We start from the raw sequence: 18,491 nt of genomic DNA on the forward strand, positions 1-18,491 counted from the left end.
GTTATCACCCGCATTACACCCTATCAATAACAGCTCATCTCTAACTACAACAAGAAGGTAAAGATCTGGCAATTCCAGCCATGAGACTTAGTCCTCAGAAAAACCTTCATCATCGTTCACCAAGAAGGCTCCAAAAAGACGGCTCCCATCTGGGAAGATCCATACAAAATCAGCCGAGTACGCGGAAGGTGCAGCTACACCCTCACCATTATGAGCAACAAAGAGATCGAATATCAGTGGAATGCCTACAATCTGGGAAAGTACTATGTATAACCTCCCACCATTCCTTAGACCCTGTTCGAGACAAATAAAGTTCGAAGACTCAAGTAGCTCGACGAACAAGACCTCACATGCCAAGGATTATCAGTTGTTATGCTATTACTGCTTATAAGCAAAGTCAATACATTTCTCTATTTTCAATGAAGATTAAAGGAATTATTCACAAGCCTAGGCCGAATGCATAAACAAACTGACCATCCTTATGACAACAGAAAACACCCCTGCTCGTGCAAACATGGCATGTGCTAGCAAATTAGGATAAGGTAAACTAATCTAGAATATCCAGATATGGATGGGTTGTACGACTGCTCAGTTTCCCCTGAATGCAGTGACTACTTGAGCCGGACAACTCCTATAATTGGCCACAATAGTCATTCTCCTAGAAAAGACTTAGCCAACTGAAAGATTCAATTCTGCGAGAACCTGGGTCTCTAACAGAAAAAGACGCTAAGTGCAGGATTCTTGCCCATGAAATAATTAATGTGACTAGACGGTTCATCCTTGACGTGCAAGTCTTTATGAATGTAGCTTGGTTTTAAAGTGTTGCAATACTAGTTAAGCGATCTGCGAAATCAAGTTACAACTTGGAAGGATATGGCCTTTAAGGCGTGATTTTGCCTGCACCTTAAGCTTAAAACGCTTCCGAGAGCCAGGGACGATGCCTAAAGTGGTCACGCAGGTCATTTACTTCGGTAAGTAAGACACCCAGCAGACAACCCAATGGCTGGCAGCCCAAGGCAATCTATAAGCTGAGACTTACACTTGCTATAACTACGCAGACTCGTCTACTTATTTAAAAGCAGCGTTTTCGGTCAACGGTCTACAGTCTACAGTTTAAGTTTTGCAGAGACTAAAGCTGAAATATACAACCATGAAGCCATGCAGATTTCCTCTACTTTCTACGAAAAGTAAGTGTTCGGTCGCTAGCTCCATAAGTTAAAAATTTTGCAACATGCCCCAAGCTCGAGAAACTGCTAAAGCCAAAGTAGAACTATAGCAGCTACACAGATTTCCTCTACTTTTTACAAGAAGCAAGTGTCCGGCCATCGGCTCTATAAGTTAAAACTTTGTAGCACGCCCCGGGAGGGCTAAGGCTTGTGCAGCCGCTAAAGTCGAAGTACGACTATAAGCAGCTACGCGGATTTCCTCTGCTTTCTACGAGAAGCAAGTGTCTGGCTGCCATCTCTGTAAGTTAAAACTTCGCAACATGCCTCATGAGGGCTAAGGCTCGTGCAGCCGCTAAAGTTGAAATATAACTATAAGCGTCTACGCGGACTCATCTGCTTTCTACAAAAAGTATGTATCTGACCTCCGACTCTCTAAGTTAGAAATCTTTTATTTTTTCCTCTTACAAGTAAAGCCCCTTGAGCCCCAAAGTTGAAGCTAGAACCTAAGTGACGACGTGGAATCGACTGCTTCATTGAAACAGCTCACCTAACCACCGGTCCTGGTCCTACTATAAAGTTTTGCAAAAGACGGCGAAACAAAAGGTTAAAGTGAAGCAAAGAAAGCTATTTATTAAATTTCTAGCAAATTGATAAACCGACACGAAGGCCAACAAAGTTCAAATAAAGCAGAACAAAAAGGAAAAGAAGAAAATTCCCAAGTCTAAGCAAAAAGACTAGTCGTCGGCAGCCTATGCAACCACTGGCCCCTCAACTGCCATGCTTTCAGCAGCCGCATTTCTCTTAGCAGCCAAAGCTTTCATCAGCTCATCCTTAGCCACCATGGCCTGGACTGCCTGACCCTTAGCTGCTCCACCAAAGGTAGCCTCAAACAAGAAGTCAAGTAAATCAACTAGAGAAATAGAGAAAGTCTCAAAGTCCTTCTTTGAAAACTCATAATCCGATGGCCTACCTAGAAGATGGTCTACATAGCCAAGCTTGTAGAAACCGGCCTGATAAGAACCAAGCACCACTTCGTGATTTTCTTTCTCATTCTTCAGCTGCACATTCTTCTCAATAAACACAGTGTGAGCTTTCTGCAGCTTATCCAGTTCCTTGTTCAGGTTCTCACTAGCAGACAACGCACCTTGCAAATCCACTTCCTTGGACTCAAGCTTACTGGCAACATCCTTGAGACAAGACACTTCAGCATGCATGAAGACCAGTTCCTCGTCCTTGGCAAAGCAAGCAGATTGTAGTTCTGAAGATCCTTGACCATCAGTGAAACACGACTGACTTCTTTCTCTGCAGCTTCCAACATCGCCTGAGTCGCACTAAGCTTAGTCTTCAAATGGTTGACCTCCTGATGAGCGGTCTTCAGTTACATAGAAGTGGGGGTAGAGACATCATACCCCTTCAAAATAGCAAGTTTAGATTTAAGCTTCTTGATCTTTTTAGTAGCCGAGCGAAGCTGAGCCCTCAACGCCACTTCGGCCTCCTTAGCACACTTAATGGCATCCTGGTCAACACGTGTAAACTTAGCTGCAGGATCAAAGTCTTGTTCATTGTAACAACTAGGGAGAACCTCCTTGAGTAAGCAAGACTTTTCGTAAAAGAGTTTGAGCGGATAACAACTTTCCTAACACTGTCAACTAACTTGGCACATGCATCAACATCCTCAAACAGGTTAGCCTTCAGCAGTGCACAAACCTCAGGAAACTCTCCAGCATCTGACTTAATGGATCTCTCACAACTGCCCGTACGAGAAAATTTCCCTTTCTCAGTAAACGAATCAGTCGTAACAAGAAGAGGAACAAGCCCAGGGACCACCTTAGCAGCAGAATCCACCTTCCTGCTCTTCATAGCGGTGAATCTCTCAGTAGCCGAACCAGACTTAGCTCCCAATGCACACTTCGACATGAACCCATACACCGGGGGCACCACCGAACCTTTCTGCTGGGCAATCCTTTTAGTAATGATCATAGCCACCTTCGAAGTAGTAACTTTCACAAGCTCAAACTCAACAAACATTTTCGTCCCCTTGAGGCTAATTTTCACAAGCTTCTCAGCAACTGACGAGCCCTTGCGAGCAGCAAAATAAGTCCTTAGCTTCTTCTCGGTCGAAGGCTCACAAGCAGGTAAGGAATACCTCTTTTTTCCACCTTCATTGGCAGCAAGCTCTACAGTAGTGATCGGACGAGCAAGTACTTCATCCTATATCTGCTTTATTTATTCCTTCAGGGGTAGCCCACCTTTCTCCTGACGAAGATGACTAAGTAGCTTGCGCCACTCACGGTACTTAGCAGAAATGTCCAAAGCGATGTGCATTTTCTTCATATTCGTCGAAGTTCTTTGAGTTGAGCCAAATTCTAAATCTACATAAAGTAAGAAGGACGATCAGTAAAGTGAAGTCATGGAGCAGCTCAACAAAATCTCAAGCAGGCTAAGAACAAAGCTGTTCACGTACCACTGATAAAGATAGTCGAAACACGCAGATCAGGAGAAGAGTCAAACTCCCACTCTCCACTAACCTTTAAAGTGTCTCTCACCCACTTATGGTTCCCTTTGCAGGAAGCATCAAGCAGTCTATGGCGAAACCTCAGCTACCCCACGCCTTTCTTGTGGCTAATTTTTAAGAAGTACCAAAATTCATTTATGGTCAAGCCAAGATCAAAAAACCTGCTTAAGTTCAAGAACCCTACCATTGCCCAAACTACATTCGGGAAGCATTGAACAGGCACGTATTTCATGGAGTAGATCACCTCTTGGAAAAAATGCAGCATGGGAAAAGTAAACCCCAACATGAAGTAATATGGATGGAATTTGATAACCCTCTTCCTAGCAGTGGCACCTTCGCCGCATGATTCATGGTTGTTATCATCATTCACCCGCTTGACGCGAACCCTTGACGGAATCGCATGCTTGTACACCTCAAGAAAATCCCGAAACAACTCATTGGAATTGATCTTGACATGTGCAGCCTTGAAGTAGCCCACCTTGCCAGAAGAACCACTGTAGACATGTAAATTTCGTTGTATACAAATGATGCATCACAAAGCTCCACGTGGCATATACCTCATCACAAATGGACAAGTCATCAATGACATGTGGCACAAATCAAGCAAAGGAAGTGTAAAACATTCCCAAAATTTGGCAGAAAGTAGAAAATCCCCCTTAAAATCGGCAAGGGGCCCAAAATATCTCAAAATCGGAAAGAAAGCCAAAGCATCTTCACAAAACAAGCAAGAATTGAAGATGGCTCACAAATAGACAACAAGGCCTATAAATTTCGGCCAATATGAGGAAGGTGGCTAAAATTAAGACTCAAAATATGCCTAAATTCTCTCATGGAAGAATCAAGACATAAATCAAGGCCAAATCCATCCAAAGGCATGGCTTTGGAAGTATATAAGTTCAAGGACCCAAGACACACAAAGGGGTCGAAAATGGCACATTGAGAAGAACCTCTACACAAATCTTTGAAGACTAATACGATGTCAAAGCTCTCTTAGAAATAACGCACAACCTAAGTCGAAGCTTTCTGTCGACCAAAGCCAAAGCACTTCTTGAAGAATGAACAAGCATCTGTGCTGATTCCTTCAAGACTTTGTTGCAAGCTCAAAACTTGTAACGAAGTTTGATTCAAGATCAAGTCGCCAAGACCCTTGAATCAACAAAATTTTACATTAACAGCCGCAACTCAACCTGAGGTGAAGATTATCTACGCATTGTTTTAAGCTCAAAACTTGAAGCAATCATTCAATCGTTCGTCCGAGATCAATTCATCGCAATCCTTAGATCAACAACTTATGCATCTACATCAAATTTGAAGATTGAATCGAAGGGAAATTGTAAACAGAGATTGTAACCCTACAAATTCAAATCAATACAAATATATTTTGTACACATGTTCTCATTTCATTCGTTATAGAATTTTGCGTTTACAACCACCTTAATGGTACAAAGCTGGAGAATACTCGTCACTTTTACGATTAAAGGAAAACATCTTAAAATCTCTACAAAAAGTACAAAGAAAAATAGTTAGAAGGCAGCTTACGAGAAGGGAGACAAAAAAAATATATCTATATGAAGGACCGTAAGCCCAGCGTCCCAACGCTAGGCCCCATGGTCCAACTCACATCCCTCACTCTCTCTCATACACGCGGCCCAAGCCGCTTCAACCCAAAGTGGAATGAGGCCCGTGCCTCTTTCCTCCCCTTCCCTTTCGCGCACAAGCCCAAGCAGGCCGAGCCCTCTCAGCCCAAGCCACCATGACCGAAGAGCTGGCCCACACTAATCTCTCATATTCTCTCACATCTTGCATGCACGGGCTCTTGCCTAGCAGCCTTGAAGGCCCAACCCAAGCCAGCTTCCGTACACCCCAACGTCCAGCCACCTCGACCCAAGCCAAGTCGATCACCTGGCCCACACTAGCAATTCCCACACCGCACCACTATGCGCAGTAGCCCCATGACACCTTTGCCATATGTTTCGCACATCTTCGGCCTCTGCCGAGCCAATTCTTCAAGTCCCAAGACTTCTAAAAAGTTCAAGAAGAAGAAAATTGAAATTTTTCTTACCTTGGTGCGACACAAAAATGATGAATAATAACGAGAAACGACTATTTGCAAGGGTAAGAGAAGAAGAAAGCTAGGGAAGGGGGAAAATTTTCCTCTGGCTTCTCTCTTCCTTGTTGGAATGATGATCGTTCTGCAAATTTATTTAATCACCTGCGTAAGGCAGAATTAAATAGGTATTAGAGGCAATTGGTTTCCTTTTCCTAAAAGAAGTTTATCTCCAAATCAAGAAAGAAGATCAAGTTCAAATTGGGAAACAACTTTACAAGCCCATGCAGCTTGGGATTTCTACACCTACTATCATTTTCCTGCGTGCAGCCCAGTAGGTGTGAGGACATTTGTGGAGCCTAAAATAATCATAAAAATTCTAGAGATGACACGTGGACTTTTGCTTTAGAAAGACAAAATTGCCCTCATTAAATGGGCAAGCTCCTTAAATACTCCCACGCGCAGCTCACACCCTTGAATGTCTCAGCAGCTAAATACGACTGTCCACAACTCACCTGCCCCTGGCAAGGAAAAGTCAAAGCATTAAAGATAAGGATTAATTACCTAAATCCTATCTTTAATACATTCCCAATTGAAGATTAACTCTAATCAAGCAAGTAATTTAAATCAATTAGAGATAATTACTCCATTATCTCAAGATATTATTTCCTATTTAATATCTTGAGAATATTTCTCCATAAACATTGGCCAATAGGATGCAGTCATGTGTTGGGTAAAACCCTAACACTATGACCGGCCCCATCCCCTATAAATACCCCGTATTTTACCAAATTTCAGAAGCTTTTGCTACCCTAAAAAAGCCCTAAACACCTTACTCTCTTAGAGAAACTGACTTAGACATCGAAGCTCCATTGGCCTAACCCCCCCCCCCCCACCTTGTGGGCGCATGAGGCTTAGGTCTTTGATCAAAGATGTTGATTATTTTGTAGGTGCATTTTTGTCAAGACTAAAGACAACAGAATTTGCATCGACAAGAGTTACTAAGATTGCATGGATGATGATGCTTGAGGCTTGGAGTATGTTTTTGGGCTTCTTCCTGGGTGGTTGTCTCTCACTATGTTATCTCTATCTTTCTCTTTGTGTTCTTCCAATCCCCTTCTGTGTTATTCTTCAAAAATCTCCCTATGTGTTACTCCTCAAAAATCTCCCATTTTATGACTTCTCTTTCTCCCTAGCCCTCCTATTATTCTCATTTTGGTGTAAGATAGATGCGGCTTTTCCAGGGCAACCTTCCGTAGGCGCTACTTCTGGTAGCGCGCCTCATGGCTTTCACGCGTTGGTTGTTTTTGCAGGCTAGGAAAGGAAAATCAACATTAAATGTCTGACTTGTTGGACTTAACATGCATTTAATGCATGAATCTAGTTTAGCCCTAACTACGGGAGTTAGTTTGCTAAGGAAATGGGTAAACTAGGCTAATTTTTTCTCAATGATGCTTGCATGAGATACAAAGGGTATAGCTTCAATCTTTGGGCTCCCAAGCAACCCAAAGTCTTCCATGACCCTTATTCCACATAGGCCCAATAATTTTTCATAACTATTCACACCACAATCCACTTGACAAGCCCCGAATATGTGACTTGGGCTTAGCATAGCAGTAATTAGCATGAGGAAGCATGTCATGATGAATAGGTATAAGCATGGTGTGAGTATCCGGCTTAATCATCGTAGCATGGCATGTTTGTAAATATATTCCTCGTCGATTTCGTGCCTTGGCATGTATTTGGGCTTGAATGTAGGCATTGTGACAATTGGGCCTTAAGACTTGGTTGGATTGGTGTGTAACATTTTTAGGCCCCAACACTTCAAAATTCTCCTTAGTCTCCCACCTCCTCTCGATCCTTTTCTTCTTCTTCTTTATTCCTTGCCATGCTTCTTCGAGAAAATTTGATTTGGAACCTGACCTCAAAGCTCGCTCCAATCTAAAACCGAAATCTCGGCGTCAAAAGACCAAAACTTTTTAAGACGAGGGTGACAAGCCAGGTGAGATGTTTTCAACGATGATTCCGAGAAAGCCCCAGCGCTTGTCGTGGTCGAAGATTATGTGCGGGAGTTACTCGATTAGACGTTTGCTTCGATAAGAGAGCATAACCCAAAAATTGCTAATGATGTCAGCATTGCGTCACATGGCTTAAAGGCTGGGCAATGGTTAATTGCCTGGCTGAGGAGCGAGCCTCCACCAGACCCCAATAGATTGAGACGGCTGGAGGTGCTTTTGGGGAAGGGGAGGGGAATAAATCCACTATCCCATAGATGATTTATAGAGAGGTGGAAATGCTCTTATAGAAAATTTGAAATGCAAAATAAAAATTTTAAAATACCAATAATAATTTTCTAAAAGAAAACAATTATCAATTGAAACGTGGTTTATGAAGATACTAATTTATCTATTGTCATTCGTAATTAATTTTCATAACTATTTCTGTGTCATTGATTATCTAATTTTTTTTTTTTTTTTTTTAGTCAATCAGATATTTAGATCTCACTCTTTTTTATTCGGCTTCCTCTTCTTCCTCCTCTTCCTTTCTGCTCCTCTCTCTCTTTCTTCCGCTTGGCTCCGGGCGCAACAGATCGAAAAGTAGGTATGCTTTCAGATCCCTACGCAATTCTCAGCCGCTTGATCGCAGTTTCCTTGATTCAATTTGATTGTAACCATCTGATCGTCGACTGCAGAGGGCGCGAACTTCACGTGATTGAAGTCCGCGTCCATCGAATTGTTGTTGCAGATCCAAATTTGGTTAATTTTAACCAAGTATTGGAATCAGCAATTGGATTTGTTTTTTTTTTATCTTTAGTTTTGATTTGTTTGAATCCAACTTTGAGACTTGTTTGGTTGCCGAGGAAATTGAAGGCAATGAAGAGCGGAATGTCAAAGATTATAGTTATCGTTGTTAACTGAACTGTGTTAAGTATTTAGACAAGTTGAATTAATGCAATTCAGTGATTTATTCTGTTTTTCTGATTTTTTTTTTTTTCCCTATTGTTACATTTATTTTCCCAGTGGCCAAACAGAAAGTAAAAGACTTTGAAAAGTATGGTTGTTGGACAATTTATGTTCTCATTAATCTGCGTGCCACTTGATGATAATTAAGCACAATTGTATTGCGATGATCTAAATCTTCACTCATTTGATTGGATTAATTGGAAATTTGGCCTCAAGAAGTGGTATTAGTTGTCATCTTACAGATTGGTTTCAGAATTCGTAGTTGATTTGGATGACTTCTACTGGTTTTTGTCTGTAATTGTGATAATTTTTTTTTTTTTTTGCATGAAGCTTGCAAATGGCTGTTTCACAAAACAATCACGACATGGACGAGGGAAACCTAGAGGTTGGAATGGGTAAGTCTTGAACTGGTTTATTTCATATTTTTGTGGTGGACGGTGAAGTAAATTGGTGAGGTAATAGCTATAGTGTGCATGCAGTTTTCTGTCAAAACTCATTAGTCGTAATGGAATCAATATGAGAATCAATATGAGTCAATGTCCAACTCTTCAAATATGTACTGCTAGAAAGTGTTAGCATTGCAATGATTGTTTTATGGTGTTACATTAATGGTGTCAAGTTTGACATTTTTCCCCTTACATTGACATTGCAGAGTACAGAACTGTGTCTGGTGTGGCCGGACCTCTGGTTATCCTTGAAAAAGTTAAGGTTGGTTATCTGCTCTCTTTCTCATTTAAAATGTTGTTAAGCTTTCTCAATGAGGATTCTTATCCTCTTCAGAACCCAAAACTAATATATTCTCTTAAACTGCCCCAGGGACCTAAGTTTCAGGAGATTGTTAATATTCGTTTGGGAGATGGAACAACTAGACGCGGTCAAGTCCTGGAAGTTGATGGAGAGAAAGCTATTGTTCAGGTGACTGCTGTGTAGCATTGTTTGTTGGTTTCTTGTGGTTTTGCTGTGTTCTTGCATAGGTGCATAATTTTGAGAATTTGTAGTCTTGGGGCTTTGTGTGCATCTTCTGGGACAGCAGTTGTTATGATTGTCTTAACCTTTCTGAATAATAGCATCATTAGGTTTTCTGGAATGTGCTTATTATTTTTACCGTGTACATAATCGATTTATTTGCTGCCCAGGTTTTCGAAGGAACATCTGGAATTGACAACAAGTACACTACTGTGCAATTTACAGGAGAGGTATTAAACCTTTTAATTATATTCTTCATTCGTTGTATTCCGGAATCAAGAATAACATATATTTTCTGACATGAACACAAAGAACCAGTTATGCTGTTTTGACTCTTCCCCTTGCATATTTGTCAGGTTTTGAAAACTCCAGTCTCACTGGACATGCTTGGGCGAATCTTTAATGGCTCTGGGAAGCCCATTGATAATGGCCCCCCTATCTTGCCTGAGGCTTACCTAGACATATCTGGTGCGTTATTTGTTTCAATGATAATAAGTTCTGCTCCATGTTTCATTGCATTAGCATGTGTGTCAATCTATTGTATGCCATTTCCAGGGAGTTCTATTAATCCTAGTGAGAGAACATATCCTGAAGAAATGATTCAGACTGGAATTTCTACAATTGATGTCATGAACTCCATTGCTAGAGGACAAAAAATCCCACTTTTCTCTGCTGCTGGTCTTCCTCATAATGAAATAGCTGCTCAGATATGTCGCCAGGCTGGTTTGGTCAAGCGGTTGGAGAAATCTGAAAGTCTTCTTGATGCTGGGGTACACTTTATGCTAAATATTTGTTAGCCTGCAGAGCTCACATATATCTACTATTTTCATGTCCGACAGTCTTAAATGCATGTGCAACATTATTTTGCAAATTGCCAGAATGTTATGGCAAAATATCTTTGATTTCAAAATGAAATTCATTTACATTTAATCATTTGATAAGATAGTAATCTTGATGATGCTAGCACATTGGAATTCCTAGTTAAATGAGCAAGTACTAGAGAAGAGCCTGCTCAGCTTGCTCGAAATAGTTTGAATCCTTCACTAGGAGTTTTGATTTGGGCCACTTTGTGTTTTTAGATTTCGTATTTTCATAGAAATTTGTAAAAAGTAATTGCAAACAAAACAAAGCAACAGTGAGAAAATAAGTAAGAGTAATAGGTTCCTTTTGCGTTTGAAGTTAATGGATTATTTGTACATGGATAGGTGCTTGATTTGTCGTGTATTAGTAGTGCCTTCTTGATATACTTCTGGCATTCAGGTGACTAACCTACATTGTGAAATTACAGGACATAGAAGACGACAACTTTGCCATTGTGTTTGCAGCTATGGGAGTAAATATGGAGACTGCACAGTTCTTTAAACGGGATTTTGAGGAAAATGGCTCAATGGAGAGAGTGACCCTTTTTCTGAATCTGGTATATTTTGAAGTGAACATATGGAGCATTTCATAAATGTTTTGTGGATTTATTTCCTTTTCAAATATCTTGTGAGATTTCTATTTGCCCTAAGTGTGTTTTTTACCATTTCTTCTACAGGCAAATGACCCTACAATTGAACGTATTATTACTCCTCGTATTGCTCTTACTACTGCAGAATATTTGGCATATGAATGTGGGAAGCACGTTCTTGTCATTCTCACAGATATGAGTTCTTACGCTGATGCTCTTCGTGAGGTAACGTGAAAATGTTTCTAATTATGAATTCACAAATTACATGCCTCAATTTCATCTTCTTTCTTATTGTGATTGTTTGCAGATATCTAAGATGTGCAGAAACTTAATAGGACTTCAATGTTATATGAACTTGAAAAACATTGTTGCTTTGTTATACTACTTTTCAGCATAATTTCCATAACAAAAACTACTGTATTGCTACTGCAGGTATCCGCTGCCCGAGAGGAAGTGCCTGGAAGGCGTGGATACCCCGGGTACATGTATACTGATCTGGCACAAATCTATGAGCGTGCTGGACGAATTGAAGGGCGAAAGGGCTCTATTACACAAATTCCGATTCTAACTATGCCAAATGATGGTAATGCTTGTTGTCACACATTGATGGTCTCGCATATCGTGCATCCAAATGATATTTCTTAACACAATCTTCAATTTCTTTGTCTGGCCAGATATTACCCACCCCACTCCTGATCTTACGGGATATATTACCGAGGGACAGATATACATTGACAGGCAGCTCCACAACAGACAGGTAACTAAACTTCTATCATGTGTCATTGGATTATTCACTGTCATGATCTTAGGATGGGTCTGTTACGGTATTAACTTAATAAACAAGAAGGTCTGAGTATCTGCTTATGGCCATGGTAACATAGACACTACCATGTCCATGCATTCAGCATGCAAAACACAATACAACATGCGGCATGGTTTAATTTTAAGGGAAGTTACCATGGTTTTAATTGTTTGTCTTTGTCTTTCCATGGCCTTTGGACTTCTTTCATCAAGGTTTAATTTGATGAAATTGTTGGTTGTGGTTGCTGTATCAATCCATTAATAAAAAAAAACTCCGATTTAACTTGATGCTAAATCAAGGTAGGTAATAATGCGTTTAGAAAGTTGGATCTCTATGTTTGGACAACGTGCAAAGAAGTGGTAACGATCAGATATGTGGAGTTTATAAATGAATTGAAAATAACCATTAAGTTCTTTAACCTGTGCAGATATACCCACCAATCAATGTCCTCCCATCATTATCTCGTCTGATGAAGGTAATATGATACTTTGAGTTCAACTCTAAAGATTGAGAGGGGGTTTTCATCCTACTACAGTCATGGGGGTTTAAGTAAAATTGTTGGCTATAATTGCAGAGTGCTATTGGTGAAGGGATGACTCGCCGGGATCATTCTGATGTATCAAATCAGGTTTGTTTGGGATTCCATTGTAGTATCTTTTTTGAATCTGTCTTCACGTAACGTCATCTAATGTTTCCCACTTGTGCATTGTTTAACTTTCAGTTATATGCAAATTATGCTATTGGGAAGGATGTCCAGGCAATGAAAGCTGTGGTTGGAGAAGAAGCACTTTCTTCAGAGGACCTGGTCTCTTACCTTTCCTTCTTCTTATTAAGAGTGCTTCTGTTTATTAACAAGCAGCCTAATGGAAGAAATTGATGTGATTTTTTCGTTTGATTGAAACACAGCTATACCTGGAGTTTTTGGACAAATTTGAGAAGAAGTTTGTGTCCCAAGGAGCTTATGACACCCGTAACATCTTCCAGTCCCTTGATTTGGCATGGACATTGCTGCGGATCTTCCCTCGTGAGCTTCTCCACCGTATACCTGCAAAGACCCTTGACCTGTTCTACAGCAGAGATGCAGCTAATTGATGGAGTTCATAGATCCTCATTTGTCGAAGTTCTTCAGCCTATTTAGCCATCGTTGAGCTCTGCAATTCGTTTATTGATTCTCTGCCTGCCTAGGTTGCATCTCTTCTTTACCGGCATACGTAATAAAGGTTGCGGTCTGTTCGAGTCCCTAAAAGTTCTCGACTAGTCCATAATTCTTTCAATGAGGACGTTTGGAGATCTTGTAGCGCTTTGTATTTTCGCGTCTCATTTGTTAGCTTGTCACCCGGTTGTGGTTTGATTATGCATCTTCTCTCCCGAAGCGAAAGTTTCAGGAACAGTCTGGGCCATCTAGGATCTAAAGACCCTTACACTTGCAGTAGTATATATTTGCGTTGTTTCGGGACCGTTATTTATTTTGTAATCTGTCATTTTTGGCTTTCTATTTAATATTTTCTTCGGACTTTTATGTCTGTCTTGTGTATTTAGACATGCGAACATGCTCAAGTTTGGTTCAATTATATCTGAAATAAAATGAGAGTTTTTGTATTCATTGCACCTTTGTTAAGATCTCACCAAATCAATAGAAGGTTGTTGGTCTTCTTCCCCATTAGAACAAAGTTTCATCGCATATGTGAGTTAGGCTAGTTGGCAGGTGTGTGTACGCCTCCTTGGACCCTAGTTCAAAACCCCGTAAATTAGAGAGTTACGATGTTATTGCCTTACTTAGAGAAAAAGAAAATTCTAGCAAAAGTGCTTGTAAGCAGAAGCCGTTACGCACAGCAATTATAACAGTACTACAAAAGACGAGAACCTGGGTAGTATGGGAGTTATATTTTCTCCACTGGTGCAAGACTAATGCCTTCCAAGACAAGAAAACAAAGGGAACAAGGCAAAAATTGGTAGATGCTCAGATACGAACTCACTTCAGATACACCATAACGAATCAATCTTGCATTTTTTTTAATTTCTCATACAAAATAAAACAATATAAATATACTCCTCTAATCTGTTTTCTCCTTCCGTTTCTACCATCGGAACTTAAATGGTATCGAATGAGTACACATTGTACTTCCAGTATGAGTCTTAGTGGTACCGAAAAGGTTGCTGCACATTTCCTTGTTAATCATCTCTGTAACGTTCCAGAAATTTAGAAGACCGATGCCACTATTCTTCTTCCACTTCCTCTGCTTTCTATATACTGTTCGAGTCTCTTCTGGGATGACAGAAAAAATAGAACCAGGAAGAGCTCCTAAAAATAAGTTCACAAGACCAAATGGATCCAATTGACCCCTCAGCCAGCTTTTGATGTTCTTGCTACCGGGGGTAGGACCACTGAATCAAGATTTGCAGGGTAAGGAGTCCACAAGCCTAAGCCTCCCCTACTCTCTACCAAACCATTTTTCGCACTGGCTTGGTCCCAATCTTTACCCTTATTTGAAATAGATCCATTCCCCTTGAGCTGATTCCAACTTGTTACCCACTCTATACGAGAAGAATGCTCCCTAATGTGTGGATGCAACACAAACAGGGAATTGTACTCACAATTCGGAAACATAAAGAACTTAAACAACCCCCCTAACCGGTACACAACATAACCAAAACTCAGTTGGTCTCTTGGTGTGAAGAGGTGGACCTCATTGAACCACAAGCAGCTAAATAAATTACTCATCGCAGTATGTTCCCTTATGATAATGGCACCCTCTGGTACATCTGCATACAATAGTTTCCATCAATATTTTTAACAAATAGTGTTGTACCAGTATATATGTCGATAATATTAGGCATTAACTTTGTTGGCATGTGCCTGTAACTTGAAGCAGAGGAGAAACAAATAAACAGAACTAACAAATTACACAACTCAAAAAATCTATGGTGTTCCTTCTTACCACTAACGGTTTTCTTGGTTGGATCCCATGGCTCCAAACCCTCATAACGATAAATTTTCATGTGTAGATCAATAAGAGGTCGAGCATATCGCTTTCTCCGCTTGTTTGCATCAGCCTCCTCGTATATACTGTGGTGGTGCTTGTGCTGAGAAATGGAAAATGTATGCTTCCCACGCCATAAATATCTGCACATCAAATTTAGTTTCCTTGATTATAGCTATATGTGCACAAACAAATATGTAGAATGAGAAAGATAAAAGTCGATTTATTACCTTTCTAAAATTTGCAATGGATCAACCATGAGCTCCATTTTACCATCAATCCAAATGCTGTACTGGGCGTTAGGGAACAAGCGGTGGGTTAATATCTTGGGGACCTTCCCATTCCTTCTTGGCTCATCGTAAGGCGGATGTTTCAACAAAACAAGACGCCAGATACCAACCCATTTTCCCCCATCATTATCCTCTCTGACTGTCACATTTCCCTTGATAAATTCAAGAGATGTTTCATCGACCGCCATGAGAAAGCAGAAGAGCTTCTTAGAACGAGGACTTAAATTTGAAGGTTGATGGGGTACATCATAACCATCAAAAATGCCTGATGCAACCACAAATCTACATTTTTTGACATATTTGATGTCTGCAGGAGCCATTTCAGCACCACCGTTTCGAATAAAACCACAGTGCAACTGCAGGATATAAACATTAACCAACTCACAATGGAGAATGGAAAAAGTAACACCCCTTAAACAGACAGAAAAAAGAACAGTTCTATACATAGGAAAGGGAAACACAACATTAAGTGGACAATTTTCTCCATATCCACCACCATTATTTTCAATTATTTTAACATACTCTAAACATGTTGTAAACCATAGTTTATTTATAAGAAGGTGCTAAGGAAGTCGGGCCCCATTACTCCTTTACTTCTGATACGAAAACAAATAATTAAAGAACATGCTTTGACTGAAGATAACAGAGTATTGATGTTTGCCCTTACGTTCATGTCAGATTTTAGTCTAAAACTCTCATCTCTCTGTGCCCAATTTTGATGTCCTCCGAATAGTGGGGACGACTGAGTTCCGTCAGGCAAAATCTCATCATCTAAAACGTAGGTTAAGTTTTTGACAATTTCATCGGGAGTTCTTCCTTTTGGAATTTTTATCTTATCAGGATCACTGACAACAGGAATCGGACAGCCTATTTGAGATGAAAACAAAACAACATTATTAAATAAAACTAAATAAGTTATCGATAATTCAATGAAAATAGATTTTAGTGTTCTTACGGTGTTGCGATTGTCCTTTTGGTACAAACCCAAGGGAGTCTAACATGGAGAAGACCTTGCTCTCTTTGTTACACATAGCTGCAATTCAAGTGGATCAAACTACTAAGAACATGTATCTGTTTACCTCAAATTAAATAACAGACACCTTATTTACCAAGCATGCGCTAACAATATTATAAAATTGTATTTAGTACCTATTGCAAGTTGTACTAATAAATATTGACAAGATTTCCATACTACATCAGGAACTATTTGATACTCACAAGTTGACAACTACGCCCCCTCATACTGCAGGAAAGTTTAAACCAACAATAACAATACTTTCAGCATTTGTTCAATTTCAAGCCAGACCTTTACAGGCTTACTAAAATATGTTATCCCTGACTCACATAATTAAGTTTTAATTAAAAAAATCATAATAAGAATGTTTTACCACCTATGGTAGGCAAAGAATACCTAAAATCCACTGTTCGGTATCGATAAGATGTGTATGAATACCAAAAACAGTAAATTTAAACACAGGACTTTTCATTTTTTGGAACAAGATGCACCAATCAACTAGCCTACTTCAAAAATGGGGCATCAGGGCTGAGCCAAACAGCAACAAAAAACATACAAGGCTCTGTATTTATAAAGCATGAACTCAAACAAAGAACCCAAGGAACTTCATGCATAGTTCCATAAGAAAAATTACGATACCTGAGAAGAAAGAGATAGAAGACTGGCAGGACCAAACATGAAATAATGACGCGAGGAGAATTAGTAGCATCCACAAAATGCCACCTACAAGAACCAATCGAATAAAGCCCTTCTTCCAAACAATCTTCATGGGATAATCCTGCGTCACCCTTCCCAGAGGGAATCCCTCTTCAACATCTGCACCACCAAACAACTTACTCACATTTTTCGTGCTAAACAAAATATCTATTTCGTCGATACGAAAATCAATGCTACACCAAAAACCCACATCAATATCTTTAGCCTCAATATTTAACATGATACAATTCACAACGGGGCGACGGTAGGCTTTGCTTACCTTTACTATGTTGGTTTAAATTACTCCTTTCGCCTCTACGATGTGTGCGAAAAGAAACAGACCGCGGACTCTCTTTATCCATAATCAATCACTACAACTTCTCATAACTGCAGCACAATGCATACATTATCTTCCCAGAAACCCTCAAAACACGAATTAAGATTAACAAACATATTGCAAATAAATTGGTGAACACAAATCGAATCCAAGCGAATTCCAGATCTGGGTTACTCACTAAATTGATCAAGTTTATCGGCTGCAATTCAAGTTTGGTTTGTGAAAACTGAAAAACGAAATATTGGGTTGTGAAAACTGACTTAAAAATTGAGGATGGTGTGGTTGGAGCCTCTCTGCAGTAAAAGAAGCTTCAGGATTTGTAAAAATAAGAAAGAACCGCAATTTGGGTGGTAAATATAAACTTACTCAAACTTTACAGTATCTAAGGGTTAATAAATTACAAGGGATTGGAGCCAAAAGCTTGAAACTTCACAACCCAGATCAAATCTCAGCCGCAGATGCCACCTGAGCGTGAAAGCAAGCTCCTTTTTTCTGGTTTTACCTTAAAGAAAGCTCCTTTTTTTTCTTCTGGGTATCCTGATTAGAGAAAGAGCTGAAATTTAAAAACTCGCTCGGATTGAAGTAACCCGGAGAACACAAAAAGCGACACTGTTTTGGACCAGGAAATTTAAGTTTATTAAGGAATTTACAGAAATAGAAAAAACTTTTTTTTTCTTTTTTTTTCTTTTTTTTATAATTTGTGAATTTTTTTGTTTGGTTAATCTAAAATAGTACATGCTCACATATAAAGTGTGAAATTTTTCCTTTGGTTGTTAAAATTGAAGGAGAGAGGAAGAGAGTGAGAGAGAACTAGGAACTGAAGAGAGAGGGTGAGAGGATTTTTTTTTTTTTTTTTTTTTTTAATTAGAGATGATAAACTTACATGTATGTGAGCTTTAAAAAAAAGCAAAATTTTGTTTATTGAAATTATGTTACTATCCTTACTTTTGTGGTAGAAGACAAAAATATCTTTTCACTCTCTTTTAGTTGACAAATAAGGTTTCATTAATGTAGTTTTAAATAATAATGAACTTTGAAAACGAAATTTCTTATTTTTAAACTTTGACTAATAAAAACTTAGAAACGATACATATTTACATAGAATATAAATTGGACGTCCCAAATGTCAAGGTTTTTTTCTATGCAGAAATTCTAAACTTCTAGATTTATGAATCCAAACAAGAAAATTGATGCAGTTAATTTATAAATTTTGATTTTTGTCAAATTCCTAGTTTATTTTTTTCATCCAAACATGGTGTGAGT

At 39.4% G+C, this 18,491-nt stretch overlaps 2 protein-coding genes across 4 annotated transcripts; one reads left to right on the forward strand and one right to left on the reverse strand.

The window, feature by feature from the left end:
* Window positions 1-8,200: 8,200 nt before the first annotated feature.
* LOC137727771 (V-type proton ATPase subunit B2-like) lies at window positions 8,201-13,512 on the forward strand. 2 transcript variants are annotated; one of them, XM_068466586.1, is made up of 15 exons: window positions 8,201-8,329; window positions 9,022-9,086; window positions 9,344-9,399; window positions 9,508-9,606; window positions 9,828-9,887; window positions 10,014-10,125; window positions 10,213-10,427; window positions 10,946-11,074; window positions 11,195-11,332; window positions 11,540-11,690; window positions 11,782-11,864; window positions 12,337-12,384; window positions 12,484-12,537; window positions 12,631-12,714; window positions 12,816-13,512. In XM_068466586.1, the coding sequence occupies exons 2-15, from the start codon at window positions 9,029-9,031 to the stop codon at window positions 12,999-13,001; spliced, it is 1,473 nt and encodes a 490-aa protein (XP_068322687.1). In that variant the 5' UTR covers window positions 8,201-8,329; window positions 9,022-9,028; the 3' UTR covers window positions 13,002-13,512. The 2 variants fall into 2 exon arrangements, with proteins under 2 accessions (XP_068322687.1, XP_068322688.1); XM_068466587.1 differs by having other exon boundaries at window positions 8,248-8,325.
* Window positions 13,513-13,891: 379 nt separating this feature from the next.
* Window positions 13,892-17,804, reverse strand: LOC137729580 (probable hexosyltransferase MUCI70). Of its 2 annotated transcripts, XM_068468555.1 has the most exons (9): window positions 17,630-17,804; window positions 17,407-17,521; window positions 17,172-17,278; window positions 16,835-17,011; window positions 16,136-16,213; window positions 15,848-16,047; window positions 15,121-15,536; window positions 14,849-15,033; window positions 13,892-14,672 (listed from the first exon to the last, which is right to left on the reverse strand). In XM_068468555.1, the coding sequence occupies exons 3-9, from the start codon at window positions 17,251-17,253 to the stop codon at window positions 14,254-14,256; spliced, it is 1,557 nt and encodes a 518-aa protein (XP_068324656.1). In that variant the 5' UTR covers window positions 17,254-17,278; window positions 17,407-17,521; window positions 17,630-17,804; the 3' UTR covers window positions 13,892-14,253. The 2 variants fall into 2 exon arrangements, with proteins under 2 accessions (XP_068324656.1, XP_068324657.1); XM_068468556.1 differs by lacking the exon at window positions 17,407-17,521.
* Window positions 17,805-18,491: the final 687 nt, after the last annotated feature.

The sequence above is a fragment of the Pyrus communis genome, chromosome 3 (assembly GCF_963583255.1).
Source record: "Pyrus communis chromosome 3, drPyrComm1.1, whole genome shotgun sequence".
Classification (NCBI taxonomy): domain Eukaryota; kingdom Viridiplantae; phylum Streptophyta; class Magnoliopsida; order Rosales; family Rosaceae; genus Pyrus; species Pyrus communis.